At 39.9% G+C, this 25,125-nt stretch overlaps 2 protein-coding genes across 5 annotated transcripts in view; one reads left to right on the forward strand and one right to left on the reverse strand.

The window, feature by feature from the left end:
• Window positions 1-10,653: 10,653 nt before the first annotated feature.
• On the forward strand, window positions 10,654-14,134 carry LOC120253176 (actin-related protein 6). Of its 3 annotated transcripts, none has more exons than XM_039261497.1 (8): window positions 10,662-11,520; window positions 12,145-12,361; window positions 12,441-12,504; window positions 12,918-13,002; window positions 13,151-13,201; window positions 13,281-13,343; window positions 13,430-13,560; window positions 13,652-14,134. In XM_039261497.1, exons 1-7 carry the CDS (start codon window positions 10,835-10,837, stop codon window positions 13,557-13,559), a joined length of 1,296 nt encoding a protein of 431 aa, XP_039117431.1. In that variant the 5' UTR covers window positions 10,662-10,834; the 3' UTR covers window position 13,560; window positions 13,652-14,134. The 3 variants fall into 3 exon arrangements, 2 of the variants coding, with proteins under 2 accessions (XP_039117431.1, XP_039117430.1); XM_039261496.1 differs by having other exon boundaries at window positions 10,665-11,520; window positions 13,655-14,134; XR_005534215.1 differs by lacking the exons at window positions 13,430-13,560; window positions 13,652-14,134 and adding an exon at window positions 12,582-12,636 and having other exon boundaries at window positions 10,654-11,520.
• Window positions 14,135-20,598: 6,464 nt separating this feature from the next.
• Window positions 20,599-25,125, reverse strand: part of LOC120253038 (WD repeat-containing protein 11) — a 35,709-nt gene continuing 31,182 nt past the window's right edge. For both annotated transcript variants that reach the window (XM_039261283.1, XM_039261282.1), the window contains 5 exons: window positions 24,066-24,210; window positions 23,804-23,896; window positions 22,943-23,016; window positions 21,344-21,397; window positions 20,599-21,265 (listed from right to left, as the gene is read on the reverse strand). In XM_039261283.1, the coding sequence (XP_039117217.1) occupies window positions 20,974-21,265; window positions 21,344-21,397; window positions 22,943-23,016; window positions 23,804-23,896; window positions 24,066-24,210 (658 nt within the window). In that variant the 3' untranslated portion in view covers window positions 20,599-20,973. The remainder of the gene's footprint in view (window positions 21,266-21,343; window positions 21,398-22,942; window positions 23,017-23,803; window positions 23,897-24,065; window positions 24,211-25,125) is intronic.

Below are 25,125 nucleotides of genomic sequence, written 5' to 3' on the forward strand. Positions count from 1 at the left end.
TAGCAAATTACTAAAATAGCCCCAGATACGTCGTGCAAACGGGCAATGAATGAAAAGGTGATCCGCAGTTTCAATGTCCGAGTGGCATAGAACACAGGTCGCCGTTGGCATTCTATTACACCTCCTCTTTTCAAGATTCTCTAGAGTAAGAATTTTGTTTTTCCATACCAACCAATTGAAAAGGGAAATTTTTCTAGACACCGGGCAACGAACACCCCCATCGATCAAGAAGTTGTAGAACAACTTCACTGAGAAGTGCCCGTTTCCAATGAGCTTCCAAACTTTGACATCCTCTCCCTCACCTCCACCATTTATTAACCGATCACTAAACCCTTGAATCACAGTGCTATCACAAAAGGGTGTCTCAGACAAAAGATGAGCGCACTCGTGCACCGTACCATTTTGCATATGAGCATCCCCGAAAGCATCTGGCCAAATGTTCATAGGGGCTACACCATTTAGCCAGGAATCCTTCCAAAAGAATGTTTCCCGCCCGGACCGAATCTCGTGAGAAATGCAGGCTCTCATCGCCGAGACATAAAGGCTGAATTATAGATGAAGTAGACAACTAGTACTCACAAGAAGCGAATATAGATTAACAATCCGATAGAGAAAATGCAAGAGAAGAAAAAAAAAGATTACAAAGACATAGTTAGAGTATTAGAGGTAGCTAAAACTTCGGGACTACCCGGCAGTTAGACCTGTCTATGAGCCAGCCGATGTACGTCTATAATTACTAAAATTCAAGCTTATCCAAGCCCTGTCTGCCATGAAAATATGGGCCCTAATTCTTGTTAGAATCCGCCCAAATTTAATGACCTCTGACCAAGGCCAGCTCAAGCCCGTCTAAATAAGTTTTTCATTAAATAATATATAACTTATAAAAAAATTAATAATAATATTAATCTGTGAACATGGCCAAATATTATTCAACAAAATACTTTAAAATTAAAATATCAAATGCACATCTTTATACAATCATAACAACTAAAATTCAAACCATGAGTAATGCTATATCTAACGAATTCCTTAGCCGAATGATGTGGAGGTCCACGTGTCACCCATTTTTTTTTTATCACACTCACCCCCTCTAAAAATTAAAACAAATAACCCAATCTTCATCATACGACCGCCACCATCACACCTCCCACACCACGATTGCCGTCTCGCATGACGCCATAAATACCATCGCCGATGTCGTCGCCGCCACCGCACCACCATCAAACATCACATTCACCACAAAGTCCTCTCCAGAAGAACAAGTCTCCATTTTTTTGGATCCAATTTATCATCTACGGCCAAAAACAAACAAATTTACAATTACTTAGCCTTAAAATCCTCCCCAAGAAGCACATGCAAAAAACAACTAAAAGAAACATAGACAAACCAGAAAAAATTTCCAGCAAAACAATAAAAACATCCAAACAAATTAAGATCATGTCATCAAGTCCCTCAAAAAAATCCAACTTTTGAATCCACTCAAATATACCTCCCCCCTTCACATCTCTCCCTTACCCTTAATTTTTTTTTTTTTTAAATTTGGGGGAGGTGATTTGAGGCTAGAAATGAAGGGGACTTGTGATGGTGGTAGTCACCATGGCCACCGCACCACCATCACACCGGTTTAAAGAAATTATGAGATGGTGACGAAGCTGAGACGACGAGACCATATCTATGGTGAGGGGCTTGCATTGTGCAAATAGGAAGGTGATTGTGGTGTGGTGGCGGCGGCGAAGTCGGCGACGGCACCGCTAGCGTCAAGCGAGACAACAATCATGGTGTGGGAAATGTGATGGTGCGGTCGGATGATGAAGAAGACAATTAGGTTAGGATAATTTGTTTTAACTTTTAGAGGAGGTGAGTAAGACAAAAGAGGGGTGACACATGGACCTCCATGTCATTCGGTGAGGAATTCATCAGATATAGCATTACTCTTATAATCAATGGCAATCAACAATAAATGTATACTATATAAGTATATACAAAAATAATTAATAAATAATCAATGGAAATTTAAACCATTATATATATAAATATATACAAAATTAATTAATAAATATATTTTATAATTTGGGTTTGGTTGGGCCGTTCTTTAAATAATGAAAACCAAATTCGGCCCGTTTTTAAAATGGGCTCCCTTTTTTGTCCAAGGCCCGGACATGAGGCCTTATATATTTGTCCAAGCCCTCCCAAATTTTTGAGCGGGCTTTCAGGTTTGGACGGATAGTCCAACCCTTGGACAACTCTACCGATTGTCAAATTGGCAGCCAAATTATCTTCATCATCTATTGCATGGGTTTTGTGAACCAAGTCCACTAGGCTTGAGCCTAGGGTCGCTGGCATTAAGAGAAGGTTTAAAACTCTTGTAATTGAGCCCAAGTTGTTTAGAGAACTTGTGGCTACCTTGAATTCTCATACATGAATGATAGGTTGTTCTCGTCCATCTCACTTGTGTCAGGTGGCACCAAGCCCCCATTCCTCTCAAGCAGTGCACCAACAGGACCATAGGGTTTGGAAGAGCTTGGCTATGGTCCTATAGTTGTAGTCAATGAAACTAGTCCCAAAGAAACACCCCAGGAGCCGCATAGTTAGCAAGCTGCCTCGATTATGCCAGACTTGCCCATCCCATTGTGAGAGTTAGAAGGCTCAGCCATAGGAAATGATGACTTAATGGGCGTCAAAGTTGGAATGAAGCATCGCCCTCCATGAGTGGAAGTTTAATCACCGAAACTGGCCCAGGAAAACCACCCTGGTAGCCACATAGTGAGAAAGCTATATGAATTATGCTAGGCTTGCCTATAGCCATTGTCGTGGGAAGGTTCACATTATATTGTGGGAGTTGGAGACCTCAACCACGCACAAGGTAAGATGTCTCAAAGGTTGATGAAATAGAACTATCCACAGGTGCCAGAGCAAAGCAACGCCCTCCATATGAAAACTAGGAAGCAATGGTTTGAGGTTTGTAACTGGTACACCTTTCAGGTGGCATACCTTCTCATATTTATATACAAGATATTGTTACAAGTGGATGGCTTACAATCAAAGTTGATACCGATCCCAATAATTATGTGATACGATTTGATTGTTGCCAACTATACATGGATCCTACTATATAGTTCGGTTGTTACCAAGTATACATGGATCATACTATATATGGTTGGAAGATATTATCTTAACATCCCCCTTCAATCACAACTGATGAAGATTGAGATTGAGCTTGAATTTCTCCTATTGCCATAGTTGTCATACTGACAATGGCTTCATAAAACCATTTGCCACTTGATGTTGTGAAGGTATGAATCCAATGTCAAAAACATTGCGTGTAACTCGTTCTCGGACAAAATGTAAATCCACTTCAATGTGCTTGGTCTTGGCATGGAAGACAGGGTTCACTGACAAGTAGGTGGCACCAAGATTGTCACACCATAAGCATGCCGTCCGAGATTGAAATACACCAAGTTCTCTACATAACGATTGTACCCAAACAATCTCTGCTATAGCATTAGCAAGTGCTTTATATTCTATTTTTGTGCTAGATCGAGAGAATATTGCTTATTTGCTCGCACTCTACGAGATCAAGTTGGATCCAAAGAAAACAACAAAAGCCACCTGTAGACTTCCCGTCATCCGAATATTCCTCCCAATTGGCATCGCAAAAGGCACTCACCAAGGTGGAGGCAGACCTGCAAATCTTCATACCAATTGTTACAAACTGTCATGCATCCCGTGTGCATTGGTAGGAGAGTGCAGGAATTGGCACACCTTATTTATAGAGTAAGCGATGTCAAGCCGTGTGAGGACAGTGTACTGAAGCACCCCAACAGTGCTTCTGTATTTGGTCACCTCATTGAGACCTAATAGATCCCCAACAGTAACAGAAAGCTTGTTAGTGTTTGACATAGCAGTAGTGGCACATTTGCATGTCGTCATGCTAACCTGACATAGAAGATCTGTCACATACTTGAACTGAGAGAGAACAATTCCATCGTCTAGTTTCTTCACCTCAATTCCAAGAAAGAAATGTAACTCACCAAGATCCTTTAAAGCAAACTCACTTTGCAAATTTCGCAAAAGAGTCTGAACCACCAATGAGGAGTAGGGATGGCAATTTATACCCTACTTAATGGGTATACTCGTACCCGGTCAAAGAGGGTATTTACTGTCTTTAATCGGGTACGGGGTAAGGGTATTACCTGTTATTTTTTTAGCGGGTACAGGTCGGGTAAGGGTATGCCCCTACCCATACCCTTACCCGTTGAGGATAGTACGGTTTTACCAGTACCCGTACCTTTACCCTCATATATATATATATATATAATTTTTTATTAAGCTAAACATTTAAACACAATTTACCCAAGATACAATTCATTACGATTAATTTGAAAATAATACTTTAAATTTTCTCTTAATATATTATTTTGAAATTTATTTAATTTTTATATTTATATTTGATATAGCACAATATTTTTTTGGATATAAATATTATGGATTACAATTAAATTAAAAAATTTAAACATTATAAAACAAATATAAAAAATAATATTATAATAAATTATTCTATAAATTATAAAAACCACCTGAAAAATAAAATACTAATAAAAAATCAATTGGTTATGAGAATTACTTATAATATTTTTTATATTTAAAATCTCACTGGACATTTATAGAATTTGAAACTATAAAATATAAATAGTAGATATATGAAAAAATTTAAAACAAAAACCAAGATAGTTAAACATAAACAAAAAAAGGTATAATTGCCATTGAGTCCAAAATAGACGCCAATGAAATCAACAAAGTTGTTATTTTGTATAAATTAATTTGTTACGTATAACTTTTATGTGATTATATAATTTAAGATAAACAAATATATATCAACTTGTAATTTTGAATTTACGGACATGTGTTTAAACATTGTATTATTATTATTTAAATTTAATTCGATAATTTGAACAACGGATAAGCAGGTATCCTACGGGTATAACCGTATCTTGCGGGTAAGGGTAAGGGTATGATTTTTTATACCCTGGAGGGTACAGATAAGGGTACAGGTAGACGTGGCCATTTTGAACCGAAACCGTGGAACCGAACCGGAACCGAACCGCCAAAAACCGGAATCGGAACCGGAAAAACCGTAACCGTCCTAAAACCGGAACCGGAAGCTTCATATAAGGTTCGGTTCCGGTTTCAAAATTTAAAAACCGTGAAACCGGCGGTTCCATATGCGGTTCTATATGCGGTTTAACCGGCAGTTCCATATACGATTCAACCAAAGGTTCAAAACAAAAGTTCATATTATATTATATAAATATAATATGAATAATGTCATACTATATAAATAACGTCATTTATGATTAGGTTTTTATTTTGTTAATATCATTAATTAGTAATTAATTAAGTAATTGCATGTTTAAAGATATTTTAAATAATTAATTAAAGATATTAACCAAATTGATTATTGATTAGGTCTGATTCTGAATACTTGATTAGCCGATTAGGTCTAATTTGTGACATTCGTCCAACTTATATGTACTGTGCCATGCGAAACTTTGTTACACATGCAAGAGGATAAGTTATAATTAATTGATTATGTCACAAATTATTAGTTACAAATTAAATATGGATTTATTAAAATAATTTAATTAACGAGAAGTACTTAAATATTCAATTCTTTAGTAGATTTCCATATTATTTTTATAATTTAATATAAAAAACAAACACTAGATTTTATATATCTTCCGTTTTGAAACTTACAAAATTAACGTAGTTCATATTAAATTATATTTATTTTATATAAATGAAAATATACTGAGTAAAATGCTCTCATGTAAAACATTTGAATCATTAAAAAAATATATAAATAAATAAAATAAAATAAACATGAATATATATGTGTATATATATCAATTTGCCTGATTTTGTTGATCATTTATATATATATATATATATTCCAATATATAGATAAAACTCCCAAGATTTTCAATTTGTAAACTATGCAACTTATATAAGTATACTAGAAATCAAAAAGAAAAAAAGGAAAAAAATAAAAAAATAAAAAAACAATTCCTAAAGAAAAAAACAAATAACATACATGAACATTAAAAAAATAATAACAACAAAAATAAATAAAACATTGAAACCTTGGGTATACCGTGATACCTACTAACTTAACCTACTATCTTATATTAGTATTAAATTAATTCTTGTATTTTTTTGTGTTAATTAATTTGAATTATTGAATTATTTAGTTTAAAAAAACCCGAACAGTATGAACCAGTCAAACCGGAACCGTTGAACCAAACCGCTAGAACCGGAACCGAACCGCCAAGAACCTTGCCTAGGAGGTTCGGTTCCGGTTCAAGGTTTCCTGAACCGAACCGCGGTTCAGGGAAACGATAACCGCGGTTCGAGAACCGTGAATCGGCGGTTCCTGAACCGTGGCCATGTCTAGGTACAGGTATGAGATAGGGGTTACTAGTACGGGTAAGGGTTTTGGCATACCCTATCCATATCCTACCGTTTGCCATCCCTAATGAGGAGGAGCCAGTGACAATAATGTCATCAACATAAATGAGAATAGACAGTAGTTGTACCATTGATATAAATAAACAAGGAAGTGTCAGCGCAAGATGATATGAACCCAAGTTCCTGTAGCTTTGAGCTTAGTCTAGCATATCAAGCTCGTGGTGCTTATTTTAATCCATACAAAGCCTTATCCAGCTTGCACACAAGATGCGGTTGCCGTGAGTCTGTGTACCCAGGTGGCTGACACATAAAGACTTCCTCTTCCAGAACACCATGCAAAACGCGTTCTGAACATCCAATTGCCGCAAGTCCCAACCACCCACGTGATACAGCAATTGAGAGAACCAAACTAATTGTAACAGATTTGACCACTGGGCTGAAGGTATCCTCATAATCAATATCATAATGCTGTCAAAATCCTTTGGCCACTAGACGAGCTTTATACCTGTCGATGATGCTATCTACCTTGTGCTTAACCTTGTAAACCCACTTGCAGTCGATGATGTTTTGACCGCTAATGGGATGAACAAGGCTCCAGGTGCCATTCTACTGAAGTGCCTCAAATTCCTGGTCCATAGCATGCTTCCAGTTAGGATCCGCCAATGCCACATCAAGCGACTCCGGTTCACTGGTGGTACTATAGTCATAACGAACAATGTCATTTGTGAATGTACTAGGGACCCGGATGTTGTCACGGAGACTTGTCGTCATATGGTGAGTGTGCCCATGTGGGGCAGGTGGCACAACAGTAGGTGTGGAGACAGTACTAGAGACTTAGATGATGCAGAAGTGCTCGACACTGTACTGGGTGCAAAGACAGGGTGCAAAGACCAACCATAAGCAAAGAGATGGCAAAGGGAAACACTTCCTCATCGAAAACGACGTCGCGGGAGATGTATATACGATCAGATGTTGGATTAAGGCACTTATAACCCTTATATTGAGTACTATAGCCGAGAAATACACATTGGTGAGAGCGAAACTAAAGTTTACGGCATTGTAGGCTCGAAGATGAGGCCAACACGCAGACCCAAAAACCTTTAAAGAGGAATAATCAAGTTTGATATTAAACAATTTTTCTAGCGGGATAGAATTGTGTATAACTTTGCTTGGTAGTCGATTGATGAGGTAGTTGGCAGTGGTAAAGGATTCATCCCAAAATTTGAGGGAAACACCCAAAAAAGCAAGAAGGATAAAACCAGTTTCAACGATGTGCCGATGTTTACGTTCGGCTATACCGTTTTGTTGGGTGTGTGAGAACAAAAAACATGATGAGCAATGTCAACTTGATTAAAAAATGAGTATAATTTTGATGCCCCCACCGCCTCCCCTACCCCACCCCCAATCAATTTGCATGCAAAGAATCTTTCTATTAAGTTCCTTTTCAACAAGAGTTTGAAAATGAACAAATGTGCTAAGAACATCAGCCTTACTTTAAGAGGGAATGACCAAACGAACTTGCTGAAATCATCGAGGAAACTCACATAATATTTAAAACCCCCAGCAGAGGTAAGAGCAAGACCCCATACATCGGAGTAGACAAGTGCTAATGGAGACAACGAAATTGCATGTGGAGTAGTGTAAGGTAACTGGTGACTTTTAGCCTGTTGACATGAATCACAGACCAATACATTACTGGAACTATTGGAACATGGAAGATTATTTAGACTAAGGACACAACGAACTATAGAGAGTAATGAATGACAGAGATGACTATGCCATTTTTCTTAAGTAGGTGTGGCAACGGAGTAGGCATGCTTGGAGGGCGTAGATGGTAAACTTGATATGAGAGGATAGAGGCCACCCCTACATTCCCCGCGAAGAACCATTCTCTTCGTTTCCCGATCTTTAATAAGAAAATGATTAGGATGATATTCAAGGAAGATGTTATTATAAGGGTTAAATGATGAACGGAAATAAGATTTTTCTTGGCATTAGGAACATGAAGAATATGTTTCAAGGATAAATCTTGAAGCGGGGTATTAATTAAGGAATGCCCAATATGACTAATAAACATACTTCCACCATTTGCGGTGTGCGCTTGATCACGACCATGATATTTGTCACGGATCGTTAGCTTGTCGAGCTAGCCCATGATGTGGTCGGTAGCGCCCATGTCGGTGTACCAATTTGTATCGACATTGAAGGAGATGGTGTTGGTGTAGTTAGCCACACGATCATCCTCCGCCTAGTAGGAATGATTGAAACGGTAATGACACTTCAACACACTGTGCCCCACCTTACCGCACAGCTGACATGTGGGCCTTGAGCTACCACCGTCCTTCTTGTTCTGGCCCTTGGAGTAGTCGCAGTATTCACGGCACTTCTGTTGTGGTTCACGATTGCCAATGCCACGATGACCTTCTTGGCCGCCACCAAAATGGCCTCTTCTGAAACCACCACCATGGCCGCCGCCTTGATAGCCTCAAGAAGCGAGATTGATAGTCGAACCGATCTAGAGAGCATGGTTCTGTTGCTCCAGGCGAGTCTCGTAGGAGAAAAAGTAAGTATAGAACTTGGATAAGCCGATCGATTCAGACCTGTTCATGACAAAGGAAGCCAGTGGGTTGTACTCAGCATCGAGGCCTGCCATGATATAGCCGATTAGATCATCATTGCTCATCAGGTAGCCAATAGACACCATCTGATCCGCAAGCGATTTCATGCGATTGAAGTACTCTATCGTGCTCAGATCATTCTTGCGTGTCGTGGAGAGTTGCATCCGAATTTGCATGATCCAGGCCTTAGATTATGATGCGAACATGTGTTCGAGTGCAATCTACACCTCTACTGCCGACGTTAGGCCAATGATCTGCGACAACACTGGTTGTTCGAGCTACATGAGAAGTGCCCCAAGTACTTACTGGTCCTTGAGAAGCCAGGCATTGTACTCCGGGTTGGAGATGACCTTCTCAACTAGCTTGCCGTCAATCGTCTCAGTCACCTTGATGGTTGTTGGCGGTGTGACCTCCGACCCATCTACAAAACCAAGGAGTTGATGACCTCGAAGAATAGGGATCTGCTACGCCTTCCACAACAGGTAATTTTCCTTTGCGAGCTTCACATTGACGAAGTTGGTGACACCAAGAGATAGCACCGCCGCACCAGCCGAGGAAGCACTATAATTCATTGGATGTTTTGTGGAAGAGAACCTAGCTCTTTGATACCATATAAAAACTAGGAAGCAATGGTCTAAGGTTTGTAACTGACGCACCTTTCAGGGCACATTCCTTCTCATATTTATATACAAGATATTGTTACAAGTGGATGGCTTACAATCAACGTTGATACCGATCCCTTTAATTATGTGATACGATTTAATTGTTACCAACTATACATGGATCCTACTATATAGTCGGTTGTTACCAAATATACATGGATCCTACTATATATGGTTGTAGGATATTATCTTAACACTCCATTCATGGTTGTTGGTGTCACCTAAACCAGTTTGAAAGAAACATCTGAGCAGCTATGCAAGGAGGTAGCTACGTCGACCATGCATGGCTTTCCCACCACCACTGAAATGGGATGATTCACATCGTGGGAATTAGAAGCCTCAACCATGGGGATGAATGTCTCAAAGGGCGTCAAGAAGGAGCTGGCGAAGGACGTCATACTTGATAGGCAAGGCCATCAAGATCTTCTTCTCCTAGGTCGCTATCCTCATTGTTTCCAGCCTCATTCTCAGCTTCGGTGTCAACTATATCATGAGTGACAACTTATTGTTCTCCTAAGCGCCTTTTACCATATTTAAAAAAAAAAAAGTATATTTGTTTTTTTTAATCTATTGAATAGCCCAATGGTATGACACCAAAGTTATAATAACATCTTGTTAAACATATTCAAAAACCAAATAAATAAATAAATTTTAATTATAAATATTATTTGGTTTTTTGGGGTTTGATAAATTCCATGGGGCTTATTACCATTAAAATATAAAAGGATTTATTATTATTATTATTATTATTATTATTATTATTATTAAAATGGATAAGACATGTATGAGACCTGCATTATCAAATTCAACCCGTCTGACGCTGGAACCACATATACACAACTACTATTCACAACTCCAAGAAATGTACCCTCATTGAGAATCGAACTTTCAATTATTCGGTGAAAATTCTATCAGTGACCCGTATACCAATAAATCCGAAGGTGGGTTGGCTATGAAATTGTTATTTTAGCTGACAGAAAATGTAATATAGGCGAGTTGCTGGGGGACTTGCATAGAGTCTCAGAATTGGAGCGGACTTGTTTAAGAATTGCTGGGTGGATTGGGTGTTGAATTAGAGGGAAGTAAACGATGTCGAGTGTGGTGGTGCTGGACAACGGCGGGGGCCTTTGCAAGGCTGGCTTCGCCGGCGACAGAGATCCCACCGCCGTGGTTCCTAACTGCTTGGGCCGCTCAGGTGCGTCGAAGAGGTGGCTGGTGGCCGACCAGCTCCTGGCCCCTGACTCCGATGTCACCTCCGTATCCATTCGCCGTCCTTTAGACCGCGGTTACCTCGTCAACCCCGACCTCCAGCGCGAGGTCTGGGACCGCATCCTCAGGTCTCTCCTGCGCGCCGACCCCGCTCACTCCTCGCTTCTGCTTGTGGAGCCCCTTTTCAACCCCCCCTCCGTCCAGCGAGCCACGGACGAGCTCATCTTCGAGGACTTTGGTTTCCAATCTCTGTGCGTGGCGGATTCCCCCTCCCTGATCCATCTTTACGAAGCTAGCCGGCGGCCGTGCCTCTCGCAGTACTGCTGCAGCCTCGTCGTCGACTGCGGCTTTTCTTTTATCCATGCCGCCCCCGTCCTCCACAACTTCACCCTCAACTATGGCGTCCGCAGGCTTGATCTCGGCGGCAAGGCCCTCACCAACTACCTCAAGGAGCTTGTCTCCTACCGCTCCGTCAATGTCATGGATGAGACCCTCATCATAGACCATGCCAAGGAGCAGCTCTGTTTCGTCTCCCTCGACGTGGCCCGAGATCTCGAACTCGCCAGGTGAGCCATTGTGTTCATCAAAATTTGAATTTCAACAGCAGTTCATCTCGGCACAGTAGATGCTTGATGATTTCCCTCATCCACCGTGTCTCCTTTTCTTTTCATTTCCAATATTTTTTGTGGCTGATGCCCATTTCCCCATCTCACCTTCTAATGCAATTTATGATTAATGATTTTGCTTCTAAACCGAGAAAACTCAATTGTCACGGCTTGGGGTTTATATGAACAGCATCACATTTGACATCTCGTCAGAAGCATTTTGTGCAAGACACTCCATGACATTCTTGCAAATGGAACAAGTTTATCTTTAAGACAAAAACTCTATGTTAAACATCCTCAATGCAAAGCAATCATTGTTTTTCACTTAAGTTATCTATGGCTCACACAGAACATGCTAGATTTGTTCACTCAAATTGCTGTTTAGCTGTAAATTGAAACTGTTGATGAGTGCTTCTCGAAAGTAAAATAAAAAAACACAATTATGTTCTACTTGTCGTAATTGTTTGTGCGCACCATATTTCCTCAACTAGATGAGCATGCACCTCAAAGTTGTTGATAGAAGATTATGCCATTGGTTAGCATGATTCATCTCAGTAATGATTATCTGTGCATCTTGTTCACTAGGAAATCAGGGGAAGACAACCCATTCAGGTGCACTTATGTTTTGCCAGATGGTGTTACACATACAAAAGGTTATGTGAAAGACATGGAGGAGGCCCGGAGGTATCTCTCTCTGCCATCTCAGAGTACCATCAATCAGTCAGTGGCAAATGAAGAGCTAGATTGCCAAGAGAATGCAAAAAGACCAGAGGCTAGGAGGCAGATTGATCTAACAAAAAATGTGTTGCCTCAATCTGACTACTGGCTGAAAGGATTTATCTGTTTTTGTTCGTCTGGCTCACATAAGTTCTTCTGTGCAGGAGTTTTCTCTGACAAATGAGCGCTTCCTTGTGCCTGAGATGATTTTTCATCCTTCTGATCTGGGTCTGTATCGCCTTAATCCATTTGAGAGTATCTAATCTTACATTTGAGGCTTAATTGCGACATGATGAACTTTGCAGCTTCTATCAGCTTGCACTGTCTGCATTTTGTGGACTGGAGTTTGAAAAGATTTAGGTTGTGACTCCTTGTTGGTCAACTTAGACAGGATACTATAGTTTTGTGCCATTATTACTGATGTTATCTGACTTAATTATCATTCACCTTCTTATGACTATCATTGTCTACATAATATTAGTATTTGCATCCAGTCTATTTTACAGTGCTTGTGTTTTAAATCTGTGACTTAAGATGAAATCATTTTTGTAAATCTTATCCTTGTAGTGTGGATCTCAGGTGCATTTTTCATGGGTTAAATTTGTTCATGGTGCTTAATTTGGTTCTGTGGATATTTACAGGTATGAACCAAGCTGGATTAGCTGAGTGCATTGTACGAGCTGTTCAGTCATGCCATCCTCAACTTCATCCTCAACTTTTTGAGAGGTGATTCTTTATGCTTTGAGATTACTGCCATGTGTTTCTGTTCATTCAATTACATGGTTGAATAACAGGCAGAATGTCATCTTTAGTTTATAGTTCGAAACTTACTGATTAAAACATATGTTACTAATCACATTAATTATTTTGGCAGCATTATTTTGACTGGTGGGAGCACATTATTTCCTCAATTTAGGGAAAGACTGTAAGATGCTTATCTTATGACCTTTCAATTGGATGAAGAGGCAAGCCAATTGTCAATTCTGTCTTTTTTCTTCCTATAGAGAAAGAGAGCTTCGACCTCTTGTCCGGGATGATTACAAAGTGAAGATAGCTACACAAGAAGAGTATAACAATTCCTCATGCTTGTTTTCTGCATCTTGTTGTAAGTTTAAATTTCTTGAGCATTTTATACAGCTCTTCTATGGTGCAGTCCCATTTTAGGTGTATGGAGAGGCGGATCATTACTAGCATCAAGCCCTGATTTTGAATCGATGTGCATTACAAAACTGGAGTACGAGGAAATTGGATCTGCCCGTTCACGGCGTCGTTTCTTCCACTAAGGTAATGCTTATGGTTGGTTGCGTGAATGCTATGTATAAAATGTAGTCTAGATGACTGATATTTTAAGTAGTTATTTATTTATTTCTTGTAGCAGAAGAAAAGGTCTTCATCATGGTTGAGGTATGCAGATAATCAAGGTACCAATCTTACGGTCTGGTTGGGGGGTTTAGGAAGTGACTAACATTCGGCATACCCTGAATGCCACATCTCCTGGAAAAGTTGTCAACTACAACTGATGGATTGATCATTTCTTGTAAAGGATTAGTTCCATCTGAAGCTGAAGTCATGCCCCATTACTTCATTCATGATTCATGAGCTATGAGAATAGATGTATCACTTCCTGAAATGATGTCAAATTGACGTCATTTGACCATTTTTCTTGTAACCAGTGTTTCAGATGTTCTGTTGCATTTTTCTGGTTGCTGGTCATCAGTTATTTTCTTGTTTGCATTACTTAGTTGCTACATCTTGAACAATCGTTATTAAGATGTAATACTTCCCTACCTGACCGGTTAATTTGTGGTTTTTGGATGGGGCATGGAGCAAACACTCTGAATTCAGATACTTGACATCATTTGTGAATTCAGTGACTGCTGGTTCTATTTCAAACTTTATCCATGAAATAGTTTTGCAGCATGTTCTGCGTCAATGCAATAGTTTTGCACCATTCATTAGAGATAAGTGGCCTTTATCTCTTCTTCCTCTCCTTTCACACTGCTTGCCTTCTTCTTCTTCATCCTATTCCTCTCACTTCGTGAACCAGAAGACATTCAAGTCATGACCTCCACCTGAAACGCTCCCCTTCCACCTGAAACACTCCCCATTATTCGTCATCCCCCTTGCCATGGCAAGCGGGGACAGGCAACCAGTCCCTCCTCTCCGCCAGCAGCCTAAATCTTGGGCACAAATCGCCTCTAAACTGCATCAACCCTCTGATAACTCACCACTCCACAATCCTCACATTCTCAGTAAAATCAAGGACTCCACTACTGACTTTGTTCGTCTTGATGGTGATACCATGAGTAGAGCCCGCTTGAAGTTCCAGCATGCTCTGTATGGTAAGCTATTTGGGAAACCCCCCACTTTCGACCAAGTAAAGATTGAGCTTCTTTCCAAATGGAGCTCGTTTGGAGAGGTCCTCATTTCTGATTTACCCAATGGTTTCCTACTGGTCAGATGCTCTACTCAGCAAGCTATGCAACATATTCTCCTTAATGGACCATGGTCCGTCAACGGGATTATTCTTCAACTTTCACCATGGGAGCCTTTCTTTGAACCTACCTTTGCTAAGCTCAACACTGCAGTGGTATGGATTCAATTACATAACCTCCCTGTGGAGTTTTGGGAAGGAGAAACGCTCGAAACGATTGCTAATCAATTTGGTTCTCTCATTAAGGTGGATGATTTTACTTCCTCGTTGAGTCGGTCTAAATTTGCTCGTCTCTGTGTTGAGATCGACCTGTCCAAACCACTCAGTCGTGGCTTTTGGATTGGCGACGATCTTCATAGAGTCTTCGTGGTTGTCATGTATGAAAGACTCCCAACCTTTTGCTATACCTGCGGAATGATAGGACACGGCAGTAACTCCTGCTGTTCGTCTCTGTCGCCTGGTGCCGGTGAGACCGTTCCGACCCGCCCCTCGTGGCGAGTTGAAACCAGGCCTACCTTGGTATCAAGCCTCGATGACCAACGCATGGAGGACTCCGTGCCCACTATTGATCATTCTTTGCCGGAAAAACCTGATAATACTGTTCATGCCATGCCGGATTCTGATTTTGGCCCCTGGCTACTTGTTTCCCGACGGCGAGGTAGCTCCCGCGGTCGCGGCGGCAACTCGCGTGCCAGTCACGTGACCCCGGGAGTTGCAGCCGTTTCGGGTCCCGACGCCTTCAAGTCTCGAGGCACGTCATATCACAGCTTGCGTGGTGGAAAGAGATCCGATCCGAGTGGGCGGCACCCCCCCACTCACGTCTCCCCCCCCCCTGAATCTGCACATTCGCATATCCCTGCTGATCAGTCACATCATAGCTCTCCCGTTGTCTCTCCCCTTTCCAATGCAGTGACCCCTTTTCCTAGAAGCCCACCTCCTAACCAACCTGACCCACCGCCTTCGCACGCCATTCTAGATACGCCTTGTCTAGCTGTCACTGCTATTGCTGGTTCGCTGCCTAAGCCCTCCACTCAAAGCTCGGCTCTTCACCTTCCCCCACTTTTCGAGATCAACTCACGTAGCCGTTACAAATCCCCACCCCCTGCCATCCGTTCCTCGTTACATCCGCCAAACCCCTCTTCTTCCCTTCAGGATCCCTGTTCGCATACTAGCTTGGTGGATAAGATCTCCACTGCTCTTGAGGGTGATGGTATGGAGGATGTGGGCTCTCAAGATGGACAATACACTGACGAAGATGATGATGATGATGAAGAGATGTCTGATGAAGGTGATCCCGCTCTTGAACCAGATGATGCAATGACCTTAGTTCAGTATCAAGCTGAGGCTCGGAGGGAGGCCCTCATCCGAAAAAGCTCAAATACGTCGGAAATCTCTCCGAAGAAGGGGAGGATTGAGTCAGGGGGTCCCTCTTCCTAACTCTTTTCTCCTTTACTCCTCTGTGTTGGACCTATTTTTCAGGAAGTTTTTTATTGCTCTTACATCACTTTGGTTTTCTCATGAATACGACTAAACTCATTTGCTGGAACTGCAGGGGCATCTCCTCGCGAGACACCTCTTCCCGGGTTTTTCGGATCATTCGATCCCATAAACCAGCTGTGGTTTGTCTTGTTGAAACCAGAGCTGACTCTGACCGGTTAGATCGCTTTTACAGGAAGATCCCCAAGACTTGGGATTGGGCCGCCGTGCTTGCCAACGGCTTTTCCGGCGGCATCATTGTTATGTGGCATAAATCCATTGGCAGGGTTTCTCCTATCGCTGTGTCCAGACGTGCCTTACATATTATTATTACTGATAACTCCTCCAATGCCTTCCTTATCTCCGTTGTTTATAACTCGTCTCGCATTCGTAATCAGTGTTACCTTTGGAATGAGCTCTCGAGGATCACCCCTCTTAAAATCCCTTGGCTTATTGTGGGAGACTTCAATTCGGTGCTCCACACGACTGAGCATAAGGGAGGTCCTGCAAACTACTATGAGCGGAAAACCCGTTTTTTCCTCGACTTCGTGGAGTATAACAATTTGATTGATCTTAACTATACAGGTCCAGCTTTCACTTGGTGTAACAATCAGTCTGGGCTAGCTCGGCGCTGGGCTCGTCTCAACAGATGCCTTATTAATCTTGCTTGGGCGGGTTTTTTCAGATCAAACACTTTAAAGCATCTCAACCGTGCTTTCTCTGATCACACTCCTCTTTTTCTTCTCTCCTCTCCGTCTACCTCGACTCCTAAAAAAATTTTCCGTTTTGATAATAGTTGGTTTGATCTTATAGGTTGCCATAATGCCGTCCGGGATGCCTGGGGTTTGTCGCCGCATGGGAATCCTATGCAAGCCTTCACGCATCTCTTGTCTCGAACCCGTTACAATCTTTGTGGTTGGCGTCGTTCCGGATTTAACAAGATTGAATCTGCTCTCATTAATCTTGACAAGGATATCAATAATCTGGAAAACTCTGACTTCAATACCATATCTCAATCCCTCCTCATGGATCGCTACGCTAACCTCTCTGCCTTGCAGCGTCAGTGTAGTGTCAAGTGGGCTCAGCGTGCCCGTTTACAGTGGATTAACGATGGGGATAAGAATACCGGTTTCTTCCATGCCCTTACCCATATTCGTGCATATACTAATTGTATCTCGCAGGTCGTGGATTCCTCTGGAAACACGTGCAATGAGCTCCCACACATTGAACAAGCCTTTCATCATTATTATAAGAATCTCTGGACCACTCCAAATAATACTTCTGCTGATATTCTTAGCGCCCTTCCCATTGTCCTGCCATGTCTATCTGCTTCAGAGTCGGACATGCTGTGTCGGGAGGTTTCTAAAGATGAAGTGTATCGTACCATCGCTGCCCTCCCCACAGGTAAGTCTCCTGGTCCTGATGGGTTCAACTCAGAATTTTACTTGAAGTTTTGGCCTCTCATCGGGAACCAGGTTTTCTCTGCCATCAGGTTCTTTTTCGATAATTCCTATATGCCTCCTTCTTGGGGCAAAACCTATATCACTCTTATTCCAAAAAAAGATAAGCCCAAGTTGGTTTCCGATTTTCGCCCGATTTCCTTATGCAACGTTAATTTTAAAATCATTTCTAAAATCCTTGCTAATCGACTTCAGCTTGTTCTCCCTAAGTTAATTGGTCGAGAGCAAGCTGGTTTTGTTTCTGATCGCTGCTCCTTCGATAATATTATTACTGTGCAAGAGCTGGTGCATACTTTACAAACTGATACCAAGAACCCCCCTAGGATGTTAATTAAACTCGATATCGAGAAGGCGTATGATACCATAGACTGGAGTGCAATTCTTGCTATCCTCTCTCGTATGAATTTCCCAGACCGTTGGATTTCTTGGGTTGCCAAGTGCCTCCAATCTTGCTCTTTCTCTCTGCTGATTAATGGCAATTCCTCTCCTTGGTTCTCTTCTTCTAGAGGAGTTCGCCAAGGAGACCCGATTTCACCCTATTTGTTTATTTTAGTTTCTCAGACCCTTACTCACATGCTTAACATCGGCCTTTCCATCAACATGATCCCTGGTTTTAATCCTAATCTTCCAAATAACTTCAATCATCTCATGTATGCCGACGACCTCATCCTCTTTACTAAAGCCTCTAGAAGAGCTGCCCGTAGTGTTAATCTTTGTTTGGATTTATACTCTAAGCTCACTGGTCAACACCCCAATCTCTCCAAATCCCAGATTTTCTTCCCTTCTTGGTGTAATAAACATGTTTCAAACAGAATTTGCTCAATCCTGAATCTCAAAGCAGCCTCTTTCCCTTTCAAATATCTCGGTGTTCTGATCTCTCCCAAGAGAATCGCTTCTTCGGCCTTTGTGCACTTGGTTGATAAGATTAGCCTCACTTGTAAGCGTTGGAGTAATTTTCACCTCTCTCCAGCTGCTAAAACTGTTCTGATTAACTCTACTCTCCTTTCAATTCCCACTTATACTCTGTCTGTCTACCCAATTCCAGATGGAATTCTGTCCGAGATCACCAAGGTGGTCAGGAAATTTTTCTGGAGCAAGGATAGCAATGGAAATGGCATCCATAATGTGAGTTGGAATGTTATTAACGAAGGTAAGACTGAGGGGGGTCTTGGTATCAGGAATCTTGCTCTTGCTAAATATTCTCTTATGGCCAAGCATGTTTTCAAGTATTTGAACAATGATGATGCTTTTTGGGTCAATATTCTGAAATGGAAATACGGTAATTTTAACTTTTGGAAGAATCCCACTCCTGTCAATTGTTCCTGGTTCTTTCGTAGCTTAGTTAGAACTGTTGATCGTATTAAACCATTTTGTCGCATCAACTCAATGAATATTAATTGCACCTCCTTCAATTGGGACCCGTGGTGTTTTGACATCCCTCTCGCTCTCAAACCTACATACATCAACATGGATGTGGATGTTGCTCAGTTTCCTATTTCTGATTTGATTCGTAATACAGCGTGGGATACTTCTCAGCTCAATTTTTTGTTTAGTCCCATGGCTAACTTGCAGGATCTTGCCCTCTGTAATATTGACAATAGTTCTTGTAATCATTGGGGCATATTAATATCTCAACGTCTGTGTATAATCACCTAAGTCACCTCAATCATTTATCTGATTCTTGGAACGGCTGGGCATTGCTTTGGAAACTTTATACTGCCCCTAAAGTGAAACACTTTCTTTGGACCCTGTTCCATGGCCGGCTCTCTACTTATAGTTATCTTTTTCATTTGAATCTGGGACCCAATGCTAATTGTATCCTTTGTGGCCTTGCCCCGGAGACTACGGAGCATCTCTTTGCTGAATGCTCTAAATCTCAGTTGATTTGGTCTTATTGTAGTGTGCAGGTTAATACTCATATTCAGTTTCCTAATGGTTTTGCATCTGGTGATTGGCTTACTAATGGAAATCTTTCCACAAAATTAATCTCCACCATTGCTGCTGTTACCTGGTTCATCTGGAAACTTCGTTGTGATATTATTTTCAGGAATACCAACCCCAATTTCCCACTTGTTGTCTGTAAAGCTTTGGCTCATGTGCAGGAATTCAGCAGGAGTCGGTGTAACCTTCTTGGCCAAAAGTTCATCTTGAGCAATTTCTCTTGTACTAATGGCCTTCTTCTCTTTTCGCACGTCAACTGCAATCAACGCACCGGGGTAAGCTCGACTGGCTTCTATATTACCAACACTGATTATGTTATATTGCTTGCAGGTTGCTGCTCCCTTCCGTTGGACGGTGCAACCAGAGTTGTCCTTGCTGGTCTCAGCATTGCCCTTCGCGTTGCTGCAGATTTTCATTGCGTTATCAAGCATATCTGTGTCAATACCTCTGATATCCCTGCAATCATCAATGGAAGGGCCCAAGTAACCACCTGGCGATTTAATTCTTTGATTGAGGATATCATATCTTTACTGGGCATCCATGGCTATCCAGCTATTCATTGTATACCAATTTCCTGGATGCATCCTGCAGTCTCTCTTGCTACCCATGGTTTTAACTATGCATCTTTGAACCTGTTCTTGTTTGGTCGCGAGCTTCCGCATTGGATCATGAAGACTTTCACAGTTGCTGGATTTATGTTTAGTTAGCTTCGTTGTTTTCGGCTCCTTTGTTTCTCTGGTTTTTTCCTTGTGTATCTTTTTGCCTTATTAATTTAATAGCCCTTTGGGTTCTTTTTAAAAAAAAAAAAACAAGTTTTGCTGTAAATTTTTTTAGTTTACGGCACAGTTTTTAAAGAATTTGCTTTCGACGTTGCTTATGAATAGAGTAATATATTCCCCAAACCTACATTTCTATTTCTTGAAAAGAATAATACACGAGTTCATTGATGAACAGCAAATATAGGTTTTTAACTTTCTACCAATTAGCGCCAAACCTAATTAGATTTGCACATGTTGCAGACTAAAATATATTCATTAAAAACCTGCCACTTGTTTTCTTTTGTCGTTTTGGTAATTAACACAAACCTCTTGAAATGGAATGCACTATAATTTAGGACACGTGAGGAATTGATCCTCCCAAAAGTATTGTGAAGCATTCTGCATATGGCAATGATGGGAGCAATGGGCATCTATGGTTCACCGTCCTGGAGCCAAAGGGTATATCTCCTCTTGAGATGTATTTTTATCATGTTTAAAGCCCGTGGGTGCTATGTGCTTTTGACTGGATAGGTCAGAAAATGGCAGGATCCAAAAACCAGTCAATATAACAGTGACAGTGTATCCATGCAAAGATGCACCAATTTCCTTTGGTATTGCCAAATACCAGTCAATATAACAGTGGCGCCGTATCCATGCAAAGATGAACTAATTTCCGTTGGTACTGGCCATAATACTCACTAACTGCGATTAGATCTTCATCTCTCATACTCTTACCAGGCAAGAAAAACTTCAGTTTCTCCCCAACTGCTTTATCTGAATCTTGAGATTTCAAGAAAGAGTCCGCATTTATTTCATGGCATGCAAGCAAGAACATGGCAGCTGAATCTGGCTGCTGTGCGTTACGAAGTGCAGCTAATGCTTCATGCAGAGCACCAGAAGCAACGTATAAAATCAGAGCCCTGCAAGGTTAGCATGAATTACCTGGTCCATCTGTAGTAGCAAATTAACAACACTGTCCTACTATAACTTTGTGTTACCTCCAAATGTTGTGTTCACTATGAAGAACATAATCAGCCCACCGTTGCAATACCCTGCAATTAAATAAGAGAAAATCAATACTATATTGCTACAATTAATAGAAGTGGGACTGATTCCAGATTTACTCAGCAGTGATCACCAAACCACAGGGTAAGTTCCATTTGCTGCCCACATATGAAGCTAGGACTTTATACAAGCGTATGCTACCCACATATGCAAACACATGCTTAAGAATATAATTAAGTAGCAATATATGCAGTCTAGCTCATTTATATTCAAAAATGAACAATTCAGTGTTGGCAGTCACTTTTTATATTTATGGATTAATATCAGAATAAGCAAACATTCACTAAACCACTAAACCTGTTCAATGTTTTACTTTTCGTTTGTTTACCTATCTTAAATACATTTTTCTGCCTAAGAAAAATTAGCATGAAATTGATTGCCCTAGAGATTGTACAGTAATTAATTGCGCAATGTGAAGGTGTGTAATGAATTCCCTATAAGATGTTTTTTTTTTCATATAATAGGTGTGAGGATAACTAGATATGGCTCCACAGCTAGCAACAATGCAGTGTATATATATATATATATATTGTGAGATGTAAACCAAACATAGTATGTTGGCTTGATTAAACCCAAAAACTCAAGTAACAAGATGAGAGACCAAGAATTACTTATTCAGGTTCATATCTATCACTATAATCAATGTTGGACTATTGGTTACTCTAATATGCCTCTTATATTTTAACCAGTCAAAGTTGCAAACAAATCAATTAACCAACCTTTAATACTATATTAGATGCGAACAAAGATGTTATATATGCCTGATTCATCCCAAAAGCCCAAGCTTTTATAATGAAAGGCCCAAGTTTATATTTTCAAATCCATATTTACCACTATAATCGCCAATATAACCTTCTAATGTGGGACTATCAGTGAGCCTAACTTGAGTCTCTCATCCTAAAAGCTTTAGTGTTTGGTTGAATAAAGCTCAGATAATATATTTGGGTTACATTTGTGGAGTATCAAAGCTTGGTTAATTTTGTTTAGAATTTTTTTGCATTGTGGCCAGTGAAAATAGACTAGTTTATATTGCGTATTAGAATCACTTATTTTGGTAAACATAGATCTGAATATATAAATTTGGGTCTTTCATCCTATTGACTTAAAAGTTTTTGAGTTGAATTGAATTAATAAAATGTGTTGGATTTACATTTAACACTCTTTACTTCTAAAACTCTACACTTGGTTTTCTATTCTATGTTGCCAACTACCACAATATTGAAAAAATTAATAGGAAATTAGCATAAATGAAATTCTCTTAAACAGAATCAACCTGAACAGTATTTGAGAAGTTGCACTTTAATGACACATAAGGGTAAATGACGAAACCCAAGATGCAATAGAGAGAATATTTCTTCGACTAACATCATATTTTTCCCAATAACAAATGAGATTTTAGCTGCTGGATCCCTACATGTATCAGTTTTCCCCCTTGGCATGCAGAAGAATTCTACATGCTGGTTCTGAAGATTTGTGACAACTTTTAATGTAAAAAATAGTAAAATAATGTGAGATTGTACAAGACAACTCACCTCGCATAATCTGATCCATGTAAATGAGTTGCAGCCAAAGTTGCAGCATCTGTCCAGCAACCAGCATCTTGCAGCTGTATGCTCATAAATTTAATTAAAAAAGAAAACTATTGCTAAAATGAATTTGCTGAATGAAGTCAGTTAATAATACACAAATATTATCTGTTTACAATATTATAACGGATGACCATGACCGTCCTTAACACTCTGACTGAAGACTAGGAATCTATGGTCTGACAAATTCACACAACAAAAAGAATCTAATACCTCTCTCAAGGTATATCAATTAGCATATACTATTTATCTTGCATTTAAATGGACAAGCTCATTCATGTCTTAATTCCATAAGAAATTGGCCTTAAGAATTATGATGCCAACCACTTTCATGTAGAGATAATTTTATATAAATTCTAAAATTCATGTAAATTTCAATTAAACAAAAAACTAAAGCTAGTAAAATAAGTTCCCAAATTATTCTTTACACGCTAATAAGAGGAAAGCAACCATGCAGTTCTTATTAGACCTCATGGTTTTGCAAAAGAAAAAAGCATGATGGGAAAGAAGAAATGTGCATTATCCAACTTCATTAGTTGGAAGATCTTGGATTTGCTGTAATATTCCTCATCATTATCATGTGTGCAGTCAGTTGTCACTAACCGATCAAGTAAGAAGAAATACAAGACATTATCACCGGAGATCAATCACTTTAGGTTAGAGAACTTTCTTTTAATGGCCTTAACATTAGGTGGATTTTGCATGGAATTTTACAGTTCCCCTCTATGAACTTTAAAGTATGTCTTGAAAGGTAAAGGAAGACCTGGTTATCTAATCAAATTAAGATTAGTTCTAGTCTTTAGATACCTGAGAGCAAGCTTCCTGATACTTTCCAACAGCACAGAGCAGGTGAATTCCAGAAAGAGTTTTATCAGTCCTCACCATATTTGCAGCAACAACCTAAAATGAAAAATGCATGTAGAATTACAATCGCCTCTTAAAAGAAATAGGTAGAAACTTCTTACTTCTTTTCAATTTTCCTGAATCAACATACATAAAAATAAACATATACAATGAAATTCAGTCTAAATGACACATAAGAGAAAAAAAAATTGTTATTGATACTCACTTTTACAGCAAGCTCATGTAAAGATCTTGATACGGCAGAAGAAAGTGCAACTGCCCTTAAAGCATTAGGATAAAAATGAGACCCCTCTGGAGGGGTAGACAGAAGCAGTGAGACTGCAGATTCTAGATTCCCAATGGAGATAAGCCTGTATGAACAGAGTAAATCACATAGTATCAGCTGTAGCTGGCCTGTAAAAGCATGAAGATTTGCAAGCTAATTATGTTCCTTTCAACATAATATGTATAATCAAGGGCAACTATATTTTATTTTCTTTTCTTTTCCCAAAAAAATGCATGTCGTCAAGTAACAAAAATTTGACTAAATAGTCCAACATTGTCCTTTCATCAATCAAAAAATGGTAATTCATGAAGGCTACAGTGAACTGATCTCAGTCTTTACATTTGTGACCTAGTTAGTGATATCATTATTTCATGTACTACGATTGCACACAGTTCTCAGAGAATGGGATGTACTTGTCCAAAATACTGAATGCTGACCTTCAGTAAAATCTGCTGGATGTGGTCATCAGGTGGTACACAACCCATCTTTTTCACTTCCACCCATCCATACATCCTAGTCGCCCTCCACCCTTAGTTAATAAGCACTAATGCTTATTACATTTTAAATTTTAATTATTTAATAATCCATCATTAAACGCTAAATACTACATGATAATTACTTATTAATAACTAAATATTAATAATTAAATAATCATAAATTATTTAACCATTATTTATTATTCATCATATGTTGGGAAAATGCATAGCCTTAATACTAAAATTGATACATTTATTAATTCAAAAGTTCCATTAACTTTAAGATCATAATTATCTTTTACAGTTTAAAAGGAATGGCTATTGTTAAACAGCTAGACTATTTATATAATTAAATAGGTGAAACATAACCTCACTCCTCACATATGTGGTGACCACATGCCAGTAGATCCCATTAAAGTCAATTAACAAACACAAAAAGTACACATCCATGTTACCCCATCCATCCCCATCTACACCACCATACACAGAAAGTCCCTACATCCCCACCAACCAAACCCCGCCTT

The sequence above is a fragment of the Dioscorea cayenensis genome, chromosome 26, assembly GCF_009730915.1.
Source record: "Dioscorea cayenensis subsp. rotundata cultivar TDr96_F1 chromosome 26, TDr96_F1_v2_PseudoChromosome.rev07_lg8_w22 25.fasta, whole genome shotgun sequence".
Taxonomy (NCBI): Eukaryota; Viridiplantae; Streptophyta; class Magnoliopsida; order Dioscoreales; family Dioscoreaceae; genus Dioscorea; species Dioscorea cayenensis.

Excerpts from the sequence above, each read along its gene's own strand:
- LOC120253176 (XM_039261497.1), top strand. The coding sequence starts at position 10,835 with ATGTCGAGTGTGGTGGTGCTGGACAACGGCGGGGGCCTTTGCAAGGCT. Across the intron at positions 13,003-13,150 it reads CATCCTCAACTTTTTGAGAG|CATTATTTTGACTGGTGGGA; the intron begins GTGATTCTTTAT and ends TTATTTTGGCAG. Across the intron at positions 13,202-13,280 it reads CCTCAATTTAGGGAAAGACT|AGAAAGAGAGCTTCGACCTC; the intron begins GTAAGATGCTTA and ends TTCTTCCTATAG.